Here is a 20,734-nt window from a genome sequence, read left to right as displayed (position 1 = left end):
TTGGGTCAGGAAATCTCCTGGAGAAGGAAATGGCAACCCACTCCAGTATTCTTCCCTGGAGAATCCCATAGACAGAGAAGCCTGATGGGCTATAGTCCACGGGGTCACAGAGTCAGACATGCCTTAGTGACTAAACCACCACCACATATTAATATTAATGTATATACTTTAATATAATACATTAATACACCTTAATGTATATTATTTGCCTAATTCATCTTGAAAGATGAATTGTACAATAAGGAAGCAAAGGCACAGATGTATCTTGCCCAAGTCATAGGGACTAGCAAGTTGTTAGCTGTGTGTCTGATTTTAAGTCCTGTAATCTATGTACCATACCACTGAGCTTCCCAGGTGAGCAGGACAGCTGTTTCAGGTAAGGTGAGAGAAGGAAGGTGCACACCCTGCTTACTTACCTCTGGCACGTGAGCAATGGTGCTCTCTCATAGCCACTTGACAGCAGGCAGGAACTCCTCACGCTTCCCCAAGATTGCTCTCATTGGCCCGGGGCTTGGGTGAGCCTGAGCCTTCAGAGATCACCCTCCTGAAGGCTAATAAACTGCACACATGATACTGTATGTACACAGCTGGATTAGCTTTCACGAACAAAGGAAGGCTAGTTGACTTACCAGGGCAAAGTATATCTTAGATTTTGAATTGTGGTTAAGCTCACAGACTCTGAAGCCTGTCTGCTCTCTACTAGCTAGGTGACTAAGTCAAGTTACTCAATGTCTCTATGCTGGGGTTTTTACTCCCTAAAATAGGGATAACAATAGCTCCTGCCTCATTGGATTGTTTTGAGGATTAAATGAGTCATTATATGTAAAGCACAGTACCCAATACATAGTAAAAGATACATAAGCACAATTTCAAAAGACTGTTATCTCCTCAAATGTCCTTTCAATGTCTCACATGAATAAAACATGAACCATCAAGCATAAAGATTTTTGCTTAGTTCAGTCTTAGGTAGATCTGCTTAAAAAGTTTATAACTGAGCCCAAAATCTAGTGTGCTGTTTTTTAGTCACTAAGTCGTGTCTGACTCTTAGCAACCCCATTGTCTGTAGCTCCCCAGGCTCCTCTGTCCATGGAATTTCCCACAAAAATACTGGAGTGGATTGCCATTTCCTTCGCAAGGGATCTCCCAACCCAGGGATTGAACCTGCATCTCTAGTGCCTGCTGCATTGGCAGGTGGAGTCATTTACCAGTGAGCCACCTGGGAAGACTATTTTATGCTTTATTGAAAAAAAAATACTGATGAAAGATTTGAAAAAGGAAAAATGTAATCCAATCATCATTACCCAAATGTTACCACTTTTTACATATTACCATCTATGTCCACGGACATACAAATTTCACATTAGTTTAATTGGTACGTATATCTGTATCACTTTATAATTACCATCATATCACAAGTATTTCTGATAACTCATGTTCATAAACATGTTAATGGCTGTTAAATATTTCATTCTATCACTAAATTTTATTCTCTGCACAGTCAAGAAATTCAGCTTATTAATCATGAAACTCAGACTTTGGATAACTTTTATCTGGAAGTAAAAGACGTCTTCTTCTATCTAAAATGATCAGTTGCCAATCAAACATCAGAAGAGAGAAAATGAATTTAAATTGTTTGAAGACAATGAAGGACTGAGTGCAATTATTTTTTAATGTCATGAATGATTGAAAGCTAAAAAAAATCAAATATCCTTTCTGTAATGTTAGTAAAACACTCAACATTTTGACTCCTTGGCATTATTTTGTTTGTCTTTGTTTTTTTATGGGAGAAGTGCTGGTTACACTTGGGAGAGCGGAGAAAACTATATCCACCAAATCAACCTCACATAAGACTAATATATAAATAAACTACTCTTATTTGGAAAGACACATGAGACAGGTGAAAAACAACTACAAAAACATAATGTGCAATCTGACGAGCAAAAATGCCACTAAGTTAACTAAAGACATAGTAGAGACCAAGGAAAGCAACCCTGAACCCTTAAACAAAACATAATCACTGTTGTCCCTACATAAACACTCAAAAATGCTGGTTCTTACTGTCCCATAGATAAAGAACCTTGCCTCTGATCCACCCTTGCTTCACAGAAGAAGAAAGGATAGAGAAAGGAAGTGACCAGTTCAAACTTACACAAGGAGTTGGGTCAGGAAGCCGAATTCAAGTCCAAGTTTCCAGACACCAGCCAAGATCTCTCCTGCAACCACGCATTGGTTCAGACATACCTGGGCCTGTATGTGGTCACTATCATGCAATCTACAAACTCCAGCCAAGTATCCATTTTCCCTTAACCTTTGTGTGCACATGGACTTCCCTGCTGGCTCAGCTGGTAAAGAATCCGCCTGCAATGCGGGAGACCTGGGTTCGATTCCTGGGTTGGGAAGATCCCCCGGGAAGGGAAAGGCACCCACTCCAGTATTCTGGCCTGGAGAATTCCATGGACTGTATAGACCATGGGGTCACAAAGAGTCGGACATGACTGAGTGACTTTCACTTCACTTGTGTGCTGCTGCTTCTGCTAAGTCACTTCAGTCGTGTCCGACTCTGTGTGACCCCATAGACGGCAGCCCACCAGGCTCCCCCGTCCCTGGGATTCTCCAGGCAAGAATACTGGAGTGGGTTGCCATTTCCTTCACTTGTGTGCACGTGGAACCAAATTAATTACTCTACCTAATTCAGTTGCTCAACCCAGCTGTGGACCCAACAAATTCATTCATACAACTCACAGCCTGAAAACACTAGTTCAAACCTATCAGGGGCTCCTTAAGAATTAATGTGGTAATTATGATCACCCTGTTTTATTTTCTGTAGATACCAAGTCTAAAAGCAATCAAGTAAAGGAAGAATACAAACAAGCTGAAAAAGCAGTTTCTTCATAATAAGAAAGTAGAAATCAATAGGCAAATCAAGTTATATACATTCTTTAAAAAAAGAAAAAGGTTTAGGATACTGAGGTCCAGAGAGGAGAAAGATTTTTCCTAAAGTTCCTCCACTGAATTAGAGGGACTAGAACCAGAATGCAGGTTTTCTAGCATCTGGTCTAATATTAGTTTTATTTTATCAGAACATGCACCATATTTTCTATGCCTCAGCGAATCACCCTAGCATACAGTTTCATAATCCCACCAGTTAAAAAAGCTTACCCTTAGAGAATCTAACACATAGTGAAAGTGAAAAGTGAAAGTGAAGTTGCTCAGTCGTGTCCGACTCTTTGTGACCCTGTGGACGGTAGCTTACCAGGCTTCTCCGTCCATGGGATTCTCCAGGCAAGAATACTGGAGTGGGTTACCATTTCCTTCTCCAGGGGATCTCCTGACCCAGGGATCAAACCTGGGTCTCCCGCATTGGAGGCAGACACTTTAACCTCTGAGCCACCAATGCTGCTAAGCTGCTGCTAAGTCGCTTCAGTCGTGTCCAACTCTGTACGACCCCATAGATGAAAGCCCACCAGGCTCCCCTGTCCCTGGGATTCTCCAGGTAAGAATACTGGAGTGGGTTGCCATTTCCTGCTCCAATGCATGAAAGTGAAAAGTGAAAGTGAAGTCACTCAGTCATGTCCAACTCTTAGCGACCCCATGGACTGCAGCCTACCAGGCTTCTCCATCCATGGGATTTTCCAGGCAAGAGCACTGGAGTGGGTTGCCATTGCCTTCTCCAATAAATACTGCTTATTAAATCAATCAATCAATCATTTTGTTTGAAAATTGCCTTGGTTGTCTCCCTCACCTCAATATCATTGCAGATATTGCTATACTTGTATTATTGGTTTTCTTTTTATGCTGATGCAAAGTCCATGTCATCTTATTTTGTACTGTTTGTAGGCTTGCAAATACAGCATGTTTTATATGACAACCTTTTTTCTTGACACATAGCAAATATTTCTCTTTTAAATCCCAGAAAAGAAAAAAAAAAGGTAAATCAAATACAATTTTAAGTAGTGCTGGAAATGTTAAAAATATCTTGAAAGGAAAGAAGTGCCTATGTAAAAAACAAAAACAACTGCTTAAATAACCTAATTTTAAACTTTCCATATTTTTAACAATTACAATGATCATGTAATAAGCCCTAAATTCTCTAATTTGTAGAGCATCTAAACCCAATCTAGCACGCAAATGAGACTAAGGACAAAAACACCTCAACATTTTTTTGAAATCAGAATCATCTACATTTTTTGTCTTCAAAAAGTTAAAAAGGAATTTCTAATTTTTATTGCAATGAGGTTTGCTGGACATATTTGGCATCAGTGTTTGAGGAATTGAGAAAAACCAGATTGTTTCACACGGGTGATAGCAGGAATGAATGAATGGGGACTGAAAGACCTGCTATTAGCAGATTGGTATTGCTGCTTCCTGCTAGTTAAGGAAATCTTGATGTGTTATCTTCTCAATGGCCTCTGAAAGCTTCTAGATTTTTTCCTGTAGTCTAATCCCTTTCAACTGCATCTCAGGCTAACGGCCAGTCCACAAATAGTAGGGAAACAAGACTGACCACAGAATAGCAATTTCCCTTTCCTTTTTGCCCAACAATGTTTAAAGCTCACTTTTAATTATCTGTACTCTCTGAATCACTGGTGGTGGGATCTGTTTCAGGTAAAAAGCCAGGAAGAGTATATGCTTTTAAAAAAGTAAAAAAGAAAAAAGCTCTGTTGAGAGGCAACAGGTGTCCCTTGGGACTTCTGTCAATGTAGCATCAGTTGCATCACAGCAGCAAAATACCATGGACTCCCTGGGTGGGAGTCCCATGTTCCCAAAGACAGGGAGAAGGAGACTGTTTCAAAAAGTAACTGGAGAAAATAGCAAACTAAAATTAGAACTATAGACGTGGATACTAGAACAAAATCCATCATGTGCTGCATGCAAGGATGCTGATGACGCAGTCACTGGGAGAAGTGATGTGTCTTCTTGGGCTCAGACACATACCATCTATTTACACGTCTGTTTTCTAACCCAAGCCTGTAGGACAAGAATTGGTTTCTCTCTTGTACACATTGTTCTCTTAACACTACAGAGGGTGATAATAAAAATCAAGGTCCTGGCAGTAGGAGTCCTATAGTATTTCTGACAAAGGACACCCGTACATGTTACAATTTTATATTACTCACCCTGTAGCTTATCTATTGATTCCTAATTGAGAGCACACATCCTAATCACATGAGGTGTTTCTTAAATATCTGAGTCCCAGGTACCACAGGGTACCCCATGATTCATATGTGCACCCTGACTGAAAATCCTGTTACCAGCCAGATTTTACACAATAATGTTTTAAATCCAGTCAAGGTATAATAGGTACTTCCTGGTGGCTCAGTTGGTAAAAAGTCTGCCTGCAATGTTGGAAACCTGGGTTCAGTTCCTAGGTTGGGAAGATCCCCGGAGAAGGAAATGGCAACCCACTCCAGTATTCTTGCGTGGAGAATTCTGTGGACAGAGAAACCTGGTGGGCTACAGTCCATGGGGGTCACAAAGAGTCAGACACGACAGAGTGACTAACACAGGTATGATATTTGACCCAATGCACTTCCACTCCCAAACCCACAAGATGTTACATAACTGACTTGAAACTATGCCTGAGCAACAAATATAAATTCACATTTTTGAGGAGTTACTGCAAAAAAATACATAGAATAACAACAAAAGAAATCCCTTATTGGTAAATTAAAGTCTTTGCAGAAGTCAATGAAGATAATTTGTAGCAGCAAGTATGCTTGCTGCTAAAACTACAAAAATGACAAAGGATTATTTTTTCCCCTATAGGATGAGATCCTAATGAAAAGACAAACACAACTAATAATAATGAAAGAAAACACAGCTAATGATAATGAAAACTCTGATTCTAAACACTAAATGCTTTATTGGTTTGAATTTAATTTCATAACTATGATATTATGGATAGGACTTGGGGTACGCACAATAAGTCTTGTTTTACAGGAAAATAAAGATGTATTGCCCAAGTTACTTAGTCTTGAACCTCAGTTTTCTTATCTACAAAATGAAGTTAATATATCTAGTCACAAGTTTTTAAAGGAGATGACATATATTAACAAGCCCTTTGGAAAAAAAAACAGAATGTCTCATGAATGTTATTTACAGCTGTTAATATGACAAATCAAGAGCCCAATATTAACAAATTCAAAGTAACATAACTATTAGTCATTCAGTAGGCACAAAACACCACACCTAATAGGGTCAAAAGCTTAATGGCATAAAAGGACAAGGATAAGGGAATGACTGGAGATAACAAACGGGCCACCCCCCAGGCTTATTTCTAATGCTAACAAGCTGCATCATTAACACCCAACTCAGACAATAGGTTACTAGCCAGGTAGCTAGTTAGTTGGAACAGCTTTTAGAGTGGTACTCAGCAAGAGTTCAAATGTTCTCCCACACAAAAATTTTGTTTAAAGAAACCAAAAGTGAAAAAAAAAAAAAAACTGAAAGTGGAACAAAAGGCAGACATTATTGCTGTGGAATATTAAGTGCCTCTGTAGAGGTCATTAATCATTACGACTTTATATTCTAGCCACCTGGGTAATTGACTAGAACTCTGAGAGATGAACGGAGAAGACACATACAATGTTAGAAATCAATAGCTCTTGAGCCTGTTCATTTATCCTCAGACTGAAAGCTTCTGGAGGGCAACCCCAATGCACGATTCATTATCGCCATCCCCTGCATTTAACAATAAGCCTGGAGTAATGTGGAACGGAGAAGGCAGTGGCAAGCCACTCCAGTACTATTGCCTAGAAAATCCCATGGATGAAGGATCCTGGTAGGCTGCAGTCCGTGGGGTCGCTAAGGGTCGGACACGACTGAGCGACTTCACTTTCACTTTTCACTTTCACACATTGGAGAAGGAAATGGCAACCCACTCCAGTGTTCTTGCCTGGAGAATCCCAGGGACGGGGGAGCCTGGTGGGCTTCCGTCTGTGGGGTCACACAGAGTCGGACACGACTGAAGTGACTTAGCAGCAGCAGTAGCAATGTGGAAACTCATTAAATATTTTGAATTAAATGAAATGAACTCCCTCTGATATTTAAGAATCTTTAAGTCTTTGCAGACCTATATGCAGGTCAGGAAGCAACAGTTAGAACTAGACATGGAACAAGCGACTGGTTCCAAATAGGAACAGGAGTATGTCAAGGCTGTATATTGTCACCCTGCTTATTTTACTTATATGCAGAGTACATCATGAGGAATGCTGGGCTGGAGGAAGCACAGGCTGGAATCAAGAATGCCAGGAGAAATATCAATAACCTCGGAGACGCAGATGATACCACCCTTATGGCAGAAAGTGAAGAGGAACTCAAAAGCCTCTTGATGAAAGTGAAAGAGGAGAGTAAAAAAGTTGGCTTAAAGCTCAACATTCAGAAAACTAAGATCATGGCATCTGGTCCCATCACTTCATAGGAAATAGATGGGATAACAGTGGAAACAGTGTCAGAATTTACTTTTTGGGCTCCAAAATCACTGCAGATGGTGATTGCAGCCATGAAATTAAAAAACGCTTACTCCTTGGAAGGAAAGTTATGACCAACCTAGATAGCACATTAAAAAGCAGAGACATTCATTACTTTGCCAACAAAGGTCTGCCTAGTCAAGGCTATGGTTTTTCCAGTGGTCATGTATGGATGTGAGAGTTGGACTATAAAGAAAGCTGAGCGCTGAAGAATTGATGCTTTTGAACAGTGATGTTGGAGAAGACCTTGAGAGTCCCTTGGACTGCAAGGAGATTCAACCAGTCCATCCTAAAGTAGATCAGTCCTGGGTGTTCATTGGAAGGACTGATGCTGAAGCTGAAACTCCAATACTTTGGCCACCTCGTGTGAAGAGTTAACTCATTGAATAAAACCCTGATGCTGGGAGGGATTGGGGGCAGGAGGAGAAGGGGACAACAGAGGATGAGATGGTTGGATGGCATCACCAACTCAATGGACATGTGTTTGGGTAAACTCCAGGAGTTGGTGATGGACAGGGAGGCCTGGCGTGCTGCGATTCGTGGGGTCGCAAAGAGTCGGACATGACTGAGCGACTGAACTGAACTGAAGACTCAGACAGGAAAAGTGACTTGTCCAAGGTTGCACCATTAAAGCTGGGATAAGATCAGGGATCTCCTATGCTCAGTGCCTGTTCTGTTTTTTACCATGTTATATCTTACTCATCCTACAATGGTCTTGGAGCTTTAGTTGTTTGCTTTTTAACCATAAAGCAGCTTTTTAAAAAATCACTTTCTGGCTGATAAACTGATAAACTAGTTACTGCATAGACATTTCCCTTTCTTCCTGCAGAGTGAACCATTCTGGTTTCAGAGAAATGATTATTCTAGGCATGCATGCATGCTAAGTCGTTACAGTCATGTCTGACTCTGCGCAACCCTATGAACCGTAGCTAGCCAGGGCCCTCTGTCCATGGAATTCTCCAGACAAGAATATTGGAGGGGGTTGCCATGCCCTCTCCAGGGAATCTTCCTGACCCAAGGGTTGAACCTGTGTCTCTTGCATCTCCTGCATTGGCAGGCAGGTTCTTTCACCACTAGCATCACCTGGGAAGCCTACTTCTTTCACCTCTCCCAATTTATAACCTCCTGGATGTGTGAACATGGCATGATAAACTAATGAAGGCTATCCAATCTAACATATATAATCTGAATCCCTACTATGTAAATGAAAATGTTTTATCTGATGCAGGCCTGGGCAGCTATAGAACTGTTAGAACTTCATATTATGCCCACAAAAAAAGTTAATCTATGAGTAAAGATTTGAGAGTGAGATCTTTAAGATCAGAGACTACATCTTAGTTTTCTTTTACATTCTCAGAACTAAGCACTTTGGGAACATAGAAGATGCACAATAAATGCTTGTTTAAAAAGAACATAGAAATTATAATGTTGATTATAAGAAATGCAGTATGACGGGGACAAACAGAGACTTAGATCATATGAAAATACACCAGTAAATATTAATTAGATGTAAGGGAGGTCAGGGAAGGTCTTGTGGAACAAGAGGCACAGCAAATGGATTTTAAAATAATGGAATAGAGGCACATGACAATGGGATGGAGGTAAGCTATATTCACTCTACGATGTGCTTTAATTTAAGCAGTCCAATGTCACACTACCACGGGTTAACACCATGACATTTAAAGGAGTTAAAAAATGAACCTATAAAAAAGCATTTAAAGATAATTAAGGGGTTGAAATTAAATGGCTAAAGGAAGAATAGAGAAGGTATTTTAAATGAATCAATTTTCTGATAATACTATGAGGCAAACAATTTCTTTGGTATTTCATTTCCATTCTTTCCCAAAGCAACCAAAAACTTACAACATGATCACATATCAGATGCTTCCATATTGATTAAGAAGATGATATCCCATCTTCTATACTCAGATGCCCAGAGTGGTGTCATTCATAGATACAATCAGTCCCCTAAGGTCTAAACCAGTGCTTTTTAAATTTTAATATGCATACAAATGACAAGCAGATTTTGTTGAAATGAACATTTGGCTCAGTAAGTCTGGAGTAGGGCCCAAGAGTCTACATTTCTAGCAAATTTTCAGGTGATGTTAATACTGATTGTCTATGGACTACATTTTCACTAGCAAGATCTTAGACCAATGTTTAACTTTGACTATCAATCTGCAACATTTGAGGAGCTTTTAAAAAATATCTATGCCCAGGTTCTACAATAGAATCAATTAAACCAGAAGTTCTAAAGGTGTGGCCTAAGGATCTTTAAGCTTCAAAACCTTCACATGTGTTTCTGATAAGCCCAAGCTTGCAAACCTAGCTGGACAAAGAAAATATGTGATATAGTCAGGATGGGAAAAAATACAGAAGATTGGGGTGGGGGGTAGTGGGGAAGAGAGGGAGAGAACCTCTTTCCTCACAGTAAATCAATGTTTCTCAAACTTTTATGGGCACACAAATAATCTTTGAATTTTGTTAAAAATCAGATTCTGATTCAGTAAACCTAGAGTAAAGATCAAGATTCTAAATCAAACCACATTTTTATTATCAAAAGTCTAAATGAGTGATTCTTGAACACTGTTACATCTGAGATCTTTAAAAAAAAATCTATGCCTCTCTCCTACCTTAAAATTCTGATGCAATTGATGAAGTGTTTGACCAGGCATGAGGAGATCTAAAAAGCATACCAGATGATTCTAATGTACATCAAAGTTTGTGAACCACCACAAGGCACAAATTCTGTCAAAGTTGTTCAGACTGTGCACCAATCCAAATCTCTGAAGCAACATTAATTACCATGGTATGTAAGGATCACTGAAATTACACCAGAAATTTACTGCTGGATCAATTGATTCATTTACCTCTCCTCCTCATCCTGATAACAAGAAGTGATGCAAAACAATAAGTAAGGAAGCAAAAAAATTGATCTTATTTGTAAATAATTGATGCTTAACTTGCTGAAGACTCTGGACGAGTGCTCTAAGAATGGTTTTGAAATGCTGGAGGTAAGGTGAAGGTTGTCAAATGCTGGCAACAAGATTCAAAACTAAGTGGGCCATTAGCTTCTTTTCTAGGATGAAGAACTTTTGAACTCTCAACTGAATCATGTAATAGTACTTTGAGCATTGAAAGAGTATCTAGTAAAAAAAATAAGTATATATGTTTACATTTGAAAATGTCTTCCCAAAACTAAACTTAAATCTATTAGGGCAAGAAATTTGTACATGGCAGCATAAAGTATCAATACTGAAGGTACAACAATTCAAATAGGATATGGATATACTTCTCTTAATGCACATTTTCTTCTATAATAAAATTTCAAGTTAGCTACCATTTTTAGCTGTGCCATTTGCGTCAACTCAGAAAGTGAGGTCAATGTGTAATTCACCACTCTTTATATGATCACTATCTGGCTAATTCAGTTTTGCAAAAGTCTGTGAACTAATGTGCATGAGGACTTTCACCATGTCTTTTGCCTGAAGCAATTATGGTACCTCTGCAAAATGACCACAATATTGGCTTGGGACAATTATTCATTGCCTTGGAGTCAGTGCTGGGATTCACGCCTGTATCACTGCTATAGATTTTTTAGAACTTCTAGCATGATTCTTCTCAGATATACTTCTGAGATTTTCCTTTCTGAAATCCCAAGCCTGGCAGAATAACTAGAATGCTACTGTTATCAGTATGAGATATAAACCACCTAGAAATTTGTGTGACATGTAGCATATGTTATGGGCAAAGAAGAGAAATAAAAAAGCATTGCTAAGAGATACATTTTCTTTTTATGATGGGCCAGGAATTCCTGTATAAATTGAAAGCAAAATGTTACAAAGAACGTTTGCCAAATAACAAAGTTTAATATTCAAATAGCAGGTGTTCTTTAAATAAAAAAAAATGCTTCTTAGTAAAATGATACTCTGTTGTTAATTTCATGTTCTAGAACTACTTAATCAACTGGAATATTACAGACACCTATGAATTTTTGATTCTAGTTTTAAAATGGATTCTACAGTAAAGTTAATAAATACACGCCTCATGTATATTTATTGACATGGGGTCTCTTCTATATGTACATCATTGTTAGTCAAGGAAATGCCCATCAGCAAATCATAGGAATAAATTATCCCAATTAAAATTTGCCAGCTTGTCTGAACCTATGTTGATTCAGTTATTTTCACACTGGAAATGCTTACCTAAGTTGAAATACTTAACTCTTATAATTAAATACTTTATTGAACATGTACCTGCTATCACTTGACACTTCAGTTTCACTAATCAGCCCAGAAATAGGTAACCCACCACCACTCCCTGATCCTGAGCACACTGCCACAATGACTGACATTCTTGGTTTAAAAATAAAACCTTGTTTCAAATATAGCTTCTCGAGTTCTGGGTAATGAATATAGTTTCATAAAAGTTGACATCATTTTTTCTGATTTCACCACAATTAAATACATCCAGTATTCCTACTGGATATCTGACCACATCACTCAAGACTCTTGCAAGCTAGTGGGCGTTTTAAAGAGGAGGAGGAGGAGGAGGAGGAAGAGACCTGCATAGATGGAGTTAAATCCAAAGGCTATCCAACCCTACAATTTTAATAGTCATTTTGTTTATGTGAGTTAAATATGCTATCAGAAGTTGATTTTTACAGTTCCTTTACCAATTAGTATGTATACATTATGCAGATTTGCTTATGAGGAAAATATTAATATATACATATCCAGAACTAGTATATGCATCATGCCTGGAGCCAAGCAGTACTCCGATACACTGTTCTTCTTAGAGGTCAGTTCTAACGCACACTGTTTCAAATAGACCCAATTTCTCTGCTGATATATATTCAAAATGCAGTGGGATGTGGTCATACACACCCAGAAATACCATCTTCGTGGGGTGGGGGTGGAGAAATCCAAACATTTTTTTCTATAGCAGTGCATTATTGGATATCAGATACAAACGTGCCTGTCAGCAATCCTAAGGTAAATGAAATATATTTATGTGAACCCATCCATTCTACAGAAAAGAAACTGCTTTATCAACACATCTCGCCTCCCCCACCGTCTAAAGACTCTTCCCACCCCGCTACCTAAAAAGAAAAGGAAAAAAACTCATCACACTTCACTACGCAACTGATGGAGTATTAAACACTGTCTTCCAAGCTGTGGGAGTTAAAAAGAAGTCGCCTTCCTGCCACACTTCCCTGGTGCTGCAACGGACATAGCATCTTCCTCCTGTCGACCTAGTATGATGCTCGCTCCCCAAGCACTGCAGTCCCCTCGCTGAGGACTGCCCTGGCCACACGCACATGCCGCGGGAAGTCCCCCGATGGGGACAGCCACATACCTTTGCTCTCCATTTCGGTCCCTTTCGAGTGCTGGGAAGTTCAATGGAAGTTGGCCGGAAGATGCGGGCCCGCTTCAGATTCCCAAACCGGGGAAGCCAATCTGATGATTTCGCCCGTACTTCCTTTCTTCCCCTCAGGCTTCCTGAAAGATGGGATTTCTTAAACCTCGAAACTGCAATCAGCCACAAAAGGACACTTAACAGCAGCAGCAGATTGCCTCTACAGGGGATAGGTTGCGACCTGGTATTCATATGCATGCACGGTGCCCGTTCTGTTTGTTTGTTTCTTTTTTACCTGGGTCTGGAAGCAGCAGGCAGGAGCTGTCCTCCGAACGTGGTGCTGCAGGTGTAGTGACAGATCATCCCACTTTGCTCTCTGGATGTACAGCAGATTTGCATGGGAGCTGGCACGCATGCGCAGGGCGTCCCCCCTCCCTCCTTTCACCGCCTCCCGCTCCCCCGCCCTTCTTTGCTTCTCTCCCCAATACGGTCCTTAGTTATCCCCGCTGAAGAGCCGTAGCGTTCGGTCACAGGGAGCGCTGCTAAAAATAAACGCCGGACCGGATTTTCCTTTGCAAACTAGCAAATGGATTGGATTGGGATTGTGTAGCAATCCAATACGATTTTCCAGACGGGATTACGGAAGCCTTAGAGGAAACTGGGGTCTCCGAGCTGGGTATGGTTTTATTCAGAAGCAGAAAGGAGAAAAGAGGAGTGTATTTGCGAACCCCGTGTAATGGTCACAATTTGGGTTTCTCTTCCTAGTTGCTGCAGTAACTTTCCAGGTGTATGCCTCCTCCTCGTCTAACCACTTCCCCCACTGACTTTATGGTTCTGTTTGTATTTCCGTATCTGTTTTGTTTTTTCTTCTGGGTAGCCATGGACCTTCCAAAGATTAATATTCGCCTGCTGCTTTGCTACTCAGACTGAATTTTCTTGCCTCCCTGGTATCCCTTTGGCTTTCAGCTCAAAACTGTTCCATGAACAGGCTACAGGGCTTCTAAATTCTCCGAACAAAGCCATTGAGGACATCCTGGGGTGCTTTTCAGCTTCTTTCCAACAGTCTACCAAGATGCAGAGTCCCCAAAGGTAGAGAGACCCTTTATTGATAAGAAGTACTTTAAAGCTGTATACATAATCATTTTTGTAAAGATGAAGAAGAAAAATATTTTTCTTGTATAAGGTACTAGTGAAGGTTTCAAAGCAAAAATACTTTATAGCACTCTTTTCATAGAATATTTTAAAAGCCCACACTATGCTTAGTTTATCTGCAACCTCTGTAATAGGGCAATATTTACTACCTTTTTCAATAGTCCAGATTCTCCCGAGAGATAAGTCTCTCTTTGAGAATAATAGTCTTATTCTCAGACATGAAAATAAACCTAGAAAACTAGTATCTAGAATGGCTAAGGGAGGAGCTGTGCAGGTTAATCCCATATCCCAGGTTAAAGATCACCGACCTAGATTACACAAAGATCCCTCCACAGTAAACTAATCCCAATTTTCAAAACACTGAAATACAATAAAGTATACTGCCAACAAGAAACCCGAGTCAGACTATAATTCTATCTTCCTCTGGTAATTCAGAGGGCATCTTGAGATTTCTCCAGTGCCTTAGGGCCATGATTACAAATATTAATCATGATGGCTCAGCCAGACATGGACATCCTTGTGGAGGAGACCTGTTGATAACTGTCGTGGCTCAGCAAAGCCTGCCTCCATTCAGCATTGGGGAATCAAAACACTTCAGTATGTGATTACAGAGGTCACAACCTAGGATCTACCAAGCTTTAGGCTCTCCGATTGCATGCACAAGAAAATATTTGGGGGGGAAATCACAAAACTCAGTGTTTCTCTACATTTTGATAGATTTTTGAAGTAGGCTATAGTGAGAGTAGATCCTTAAGAATAATAGAAAAGTAGATCCTTAAGAATAACAGTATCTTTGGGATAAATAATTCCTGCTCCTAACACTGCACCCATTACATGTCCTTTTCCTCTCAGAACTTTTAGAAAAGGAGATATATTTAGAGTCCATCTCTGTATACCCGTAATATTTATTATTTTACAAATGGAGAGGCAAGGAGGGCACTTGACAAGACTCATGTAGTGGAGCAGAACCAGACTCAAAACCTAAGAGTCCTGGCATCAACTCCAAGATGATTTCTTACATAACCACCTCCCCACTATCTAAAGTGAATGGGAATGGTGAGAACTTCTGATTTCATAAATTTTCATTATTTTTACTCATAATTTCAAAAACCTAAATGCTTCAAAATGAAAAATCCATGGTGTGACATTCAAGACCTTTCTGTTATCTGGATCCAAACTACTGTTCAGTTCTTCTCCAAGATTAACTCCTACACAAAACTTGCCATTCAGTTCAGGTCAGTTCAGTTGCTCAGTTGTGTCTGACTCTTTGTGACCCCATGAATCGCAGCATGCCAGGCCTCCCTGTCCATCACCAACTCCCAGAGTCCACCCAAACCCATGTCCATTGAGTCGGTGTTGCCATCCAACCATCTCATCCTCTGTTGTCCCCTTTTCCTCCTGCCCTCAATCTCTCCCAACATCAGGGTATCTTCAAATGAGTCAGCTCTTTGCATCATGTGGCCAAAATATTGGAGATTCAGCTTCAACATCAGTCCTTCCAACGAACACCCAGGCCTGATCTCCTTTAGGATGCACTGGTTGGATCTCCTTGCAGTCCAACGGACTCTCAAGAATCTTTTCCAACACCATAATTCAAAAGCATCAATTCTTCCATGCTCAGCTTTCTTTATAGTCCAACTCTCACATCCATACATGACTACTGGAAAAACCATAGCCTTGACTAGACGGGCCTTTGTTGGCAACGTAATGTCTCTGCTTTTTAATATGCTGTCTAGGTTGGTCATAGCTTTTCTTCCAAGGAGTAAGTGTCTTTTAGTTTCATGGCTGCAGTCACCATCTGCAGTGATTTTGGAGCCCCCTAAAATAAATTCTGCCACTGTTTCCACTGTTTCCCCATCTATTTGCCATGAAATGATGGGACCAGATGCCATGATCTCAGTTTTCTGAATGTTGAGCTCTAAGCCAACTTTTCTACTCTCCTCTTTCACTTTCATCAAGAAGCTCTTTAGTTCTTCTTCACTTTCTGCCATAAGGTGGTGTCATCTGCATATCTGAGGTTATTGATAATTCTCCTGGCAATCTTGATTCCAGCTTATGCTTCTTCCAGCCCTGCATTTCTCATGATGCACTCTGCATATAAGTTAATTCACCATATAAGTTAACTTCCCATTATCCTAAGCAAACCTCAAGATTCTCCTTTCCCGTAACTTTACTTACACAGTCATTTTTGGAATAGCCTCACCTCATTACACCACTAACACAAATATCTCTACATGTTCAAATCTTATATTTTCCTCAAGACTCACCTAAAATTCTCTCACTCCTACAGTCTTCCTTGATTCTTTATATCTGAAAATATTCTCTAATAGGAAAAGCAATGTTGTTCTACATTTACCTCTCTTATGTCACTTGTTACTTTCTATCTTGTATTATAATTATGTGCATATCTCATTCCTGTTACCCATCCTAACCTAAAAAATAGGCTCCTGATTCATCTTTGTATAGAGTAACTTGAATATAGGAAACACTAATAAATTTTTGATGAATTAATAATATTTACTATACATGTTTTGTGTATATGACATTGGCTGCTTGCACTGTGACAACAAATAGTGTTAATAATATTGAGCTGACACAACTAAGAGCTTATTATGCACCAGGCACTACCATGAGAATTCCAAATGTTGTAGCGAATTTTATCTTCATAAAACTCTGCAAGTTTAGTTCTGTTATCTATATTTTTAAGGTGAACAATCAGAGGTACATAGAAGTTAAAGTATGAATAAAATACAGTCTCTGCCCTAGAGAAACATAAAGGAGAAACACAAATGATTTAAAAATACATGATAAGGTATAAGATGATTGTCACAGAGTGGGAGAACAAAAGCTGAGCATTTAGCCTTTAGGTTTTAAAAAATAAAAGGTGGAATCCTTCAAGGTCATCCCCATTTAAAAAAAAAAAAGAAGGAAAAGGGTCTATCCACCACCACCCTGAATGGGAGAGAATCTGAGGGCAGAGTTTCTTCATGAAAGTGTTAATAAGAAATCATTTCACTGGTTTTGATGAACTTGTTTGATGATGAATTTGGAAAAGGGAAATTAGACTAGTAGCCTGGTAATTTGCTACTTCAAGATGCCAAGAATTAGATGGGACTAAATCCCTTGTACTGGGGGTACCCACTTTCACTATCAAAAACTGCCCTAGTTTGAATGATAAATCATACAAGCATAGAATTTATATTACAAAATTGAATAAGAGTGGCACCATCAACACTGACACTCCAGCTTAATTCTGGTTAACGTATTTATCTGGGCATATGCAATTTCCTTAGCTTTTCTAGTCTCTACTACAATGTACAGAATATACAATATACACTATTGGGATTAATTGATATCAGTGTATTGAATTATAATTAACAATTTTAAGAGCTCTGCTAATATGCTGAATTAATTACCAGTCTACAAAGATTTTTTTTCCTGCACTTTTACTGTGGTCTTTCAGAAGTGGTGAATATAAACTAGGAGGAATTTGTGACCTTTTCATATAATTATTTTCTTACTATTCATCTTTTATAACAGATGCTCTGTCTCAAAAATGTAAAAAATTACAATTGACCATTTAAAACTCTTTTTGCTGATGATACTAACATCAACTCATGATTGTAAGTGAATCGTCACTGTAAGATGGAACACCTGACAGTCTCTACTGAGGATATCATTCCGAACCGTCACCAGAGTGTGAGCTCAAGGACAAAAACCATGTCCGCATGTTCACTATTATATCTTCAGCCTCTAGAACAGTGTGTGGAACTTAGAAGGTTTTATTTAATAGCTGATTGAGAAAATGAGAGTTTGATGAAATAAAGCTTTCTCCTTCGCCACAAAGCCAGTTCATTTGGCAAACAGGATACACCAGTCAGCAATCCTAATGGCATAAAGAGGGTCATAAGTTACCTGCAAGAGCAGAAAGATGATCACAGGCAGTTAACAAATGTGCTCAGTGTTTGTTCTTGGACAAAGACCATAATTAATAAGGCCTAGATTCAAGTAACTCTTAAGCTGACTAATAGTAGAGACACGCTATCACATAGAGTCTAGGAGACTGGAAGAATTTAGCCATAGAGGAAGGAATAATAAAGTAAATGACAAAAATTTCAAAGGGCAGAAGGATGATACATCAGTGTGACAAAGCCATATGAGAATGACAATGCTATAGAGATGGGGTACTGTCCCTCAAAGAGCAAACATAACTTGCTTACCTACTATGCGCAAACTTTTCATTCTCTTCCTTGGAAAAAAGGCAAAATTACAGTCTTCCTACTCTCCCTACACTGTTGGTTGGAATGTAAGTTGGTACAGTCCCTATGGAAAACAGTATAGAGTTTCCTCAGAAAACTAAAAATAGAATTATCACATGAGCCAGCAATCCCACTCCTGGGAATATATCCAGACAAAACTATAATTCAAAAAGATACATATATTCCTTATGTTCTTTTTCTTATAGTAGTCATGTATGGATGTGAGAGTTGGACCATAATGAAGGCTGAACACTGAAGAATTGATACTTATGAGCTGTGGTGTTGGAGAAGACTCTTGAGAGTCCCTTGGACTGCACAGAGATCAAACCAGTCAATCCTAAAGGAGATCAGTCCTGAATATCATTAGAAATACTGATGCTAAAGCTCCAGTACTTTGGCCACCTGATGCGAAGAGCTGGCTCATTAGATAAGACCCTGATGCTGGGAAAGATTAAAGGCAGGAGAAGAAGGGGACAACAGAGGACGAGATGGTTGGATGCCGTCACTGACTCAATAGACATGAGTTTAAGCAAGAGTGATGAAGGACAGGGAAGCCTGGCGTCCTACAGTCCATGGGGTCACAAAGAGTCAGGCATGACTGAGTGACTGAACAACAGTCCTTATGTTCCTCGCAGCACTGTTCACAATAGGCAAAACATGGAAACAACCTAAATGTCCATTAAAAGATGAATGGATAAAGATGTGGTATATGTGTACAATGAAATACTACTCAGCCATAAAAAAGAATGGGATAATCCCATTTGCAGTAACATGGATGCAACTAGACATTATCATACTAAGTGAATAAGTCATAAAGAGAAAGACAAATGCCAGATGATGCCACATATATGTGGGATCTAAAATATGATACAAACGAACCTATCTACAAAACAGAAACAGACTTGTGGTTGCCAAGGGGGAGCAGGAGAGGGAGAAGGATGGACTGGGAGTCTGGAGTTGGCAGATGCAAACTATTACACTTAGAATTGATTAACAAGGTCCTAATGTATAGCAGAGGGAACTATATTGAATACCCTGTGATAAACTGTAAAGGAAAAGAATATAAAAAAGAAAGTATATCTGATGCTGACAAAGGTTAAAGGCAAAAGGAAAAGAGGACAGCAGAGGATGAGATGGTTAGATAGTATAACTGACTCAAGGGACATGAGTTTGAGAAAACTCCAGGAGATAGTGAAGGACAGGGAAGCCGGGTGTGCTGTAGTCCATGGGGTCACAAAGAGTTGGACACGACTTAGCAACTGAATAACAATATATATGTGTATACCTGAGTCACTTTGCTGTATAGCAGAGATTGGCAAAACATTGTAAATCAAGTATACTCTAATTTTTAAAAATTTAAAAATTACAGTCTCCCTAAGAAGAAAATGGCAAGTGATAAAGTTTCAACAGAAATGTTTCAGGTTGCAAGTATGCAGTGGAGGTAAGTAAGGAACACTCTGAAAGATAGGAAGTGGCAGAAGAGGATATAGGTCATTTGGGTGAATTTTGTCAAGGAATCACCTGTCCACATGGTTTAACAGTGATTTCTCTAGGGACAATTAAAAGTCTAGAGAGACTTGCAGAGCAGTGAGGCAGAGTAATGATGCATGGGTAAGGCATCTGGAGGCCAAATGACAAACATTTTTGACATTTCTTGTTAAGGACTTTGTTCGCTTGACAATATTAGAGGTTTATATTCAAGCCATCAACTGACCATTTCAAGGCCCATTTGTTATAGTGGCATTGTTGTTGTTTTAGTTGCTAAGTCTTGTCAGATTCTTTAGAGACCCCATGGACTGCAGCCTGTAAGACTTCTCTGTCCATGGGATTTCCCAGGCAAGAATAGTGGAGTAGGTTGCCATTTCCCTCTCCAAGGGATCTTCCTGACCCAAGAGATCGAACCTGAGTCTCCTGCTTAGCAGATGGATTCTTTACCACTGAGCCACCTGGGAAGTCCATTATACTGGTATAATTCCCACTTAAAATAGGGTGTGTCAATCTCATTAATGTTTAGGCCTCAAGTAGACACAGGCTGAAATTAGTTAGAACATACTTGGAAATAACACTTTTCAACTGATAGCTCCTTTTCACTTTGGGATAAGAAATAACATGGCAAAATGACATGTGAAAGTTACTTCTTGAATCTGGTTGTGATCGTATTGAAAACCAGCCCAATTCTTGAGTTCTGGTGACCAGAATAGACCAAATGTATGTCAAGTTTTAAAGATTTACCAGAAAAATACTGCCTCAAAGAAATGTAGACATTTTCAATAAAGCCATTTCCTCATCTTGTATACTTTTCCTCAAAATTCCAAATACATGAATTGCCAATAACTTTTCTGGTTAACAACAGTACTTGAATAAGCATTACTAAAAAGTCAATGAATATAACCAAAGCCTGTTGTTAATTCATTGAATAAATATTTAGGGAAAGCTTTCTATATACCAGGTACTCATCTAGGTTTTGGGGTATGTATTCTGTGGACTCAAAGTGTT

General features: G+C 39.3%; 1 protein-coding gene across 1 annotated transcript in view; it reads right to left on the bottom strand.

The window, feature by feature from the left end:
* Positions 1 to 13,207, bottom strand: part of FGF12 (fibroblast growth factor 12) — a 638,357-nt gene extending 625,150 nt beyond the window's left edge. Inside the window, exons 1-2 of the mRNA XM_088838230.1 lie at positions 13,123 to 13,207; positions 12,828 to 12,970 (exon numbers count right to left, since the gene is read on the bottom strand). Of these exons, the coding sequence (XP_088694356.1) occupies positions 12,828 to 12,840 (13 nt within the window). The 5' untranslated portion in view covers positions 12,841 to 12,970; positions 13,123 to 13,207. The remainder of the gene's footprint in view (positions 1 to 12,827; positions 12,971 to 13,122) is intronic.
* Positions 13,208 to 20,734: the final 7,527 nt, after the last annotated feature.

This window comes from Moschus berezovskii, chromosome 1, assembly GCF_049115385.1.
Source record: "Moschus berezovskii isolate FMDL1 chromosome 1, NW_MosBer_1.0, whole genome shotgun sequence".
In the NCBI taxonomy this organism is placed as follows: domain Eukaryota; kingdom Metazoa; phylum Chordata; class Mammalia; order Artiodactyla; family Moschidae; genus Moschus; species Moschus berezovskii.
This window is presented reverse-complemented; position numbering and strand designations above follow the sequence as displayed.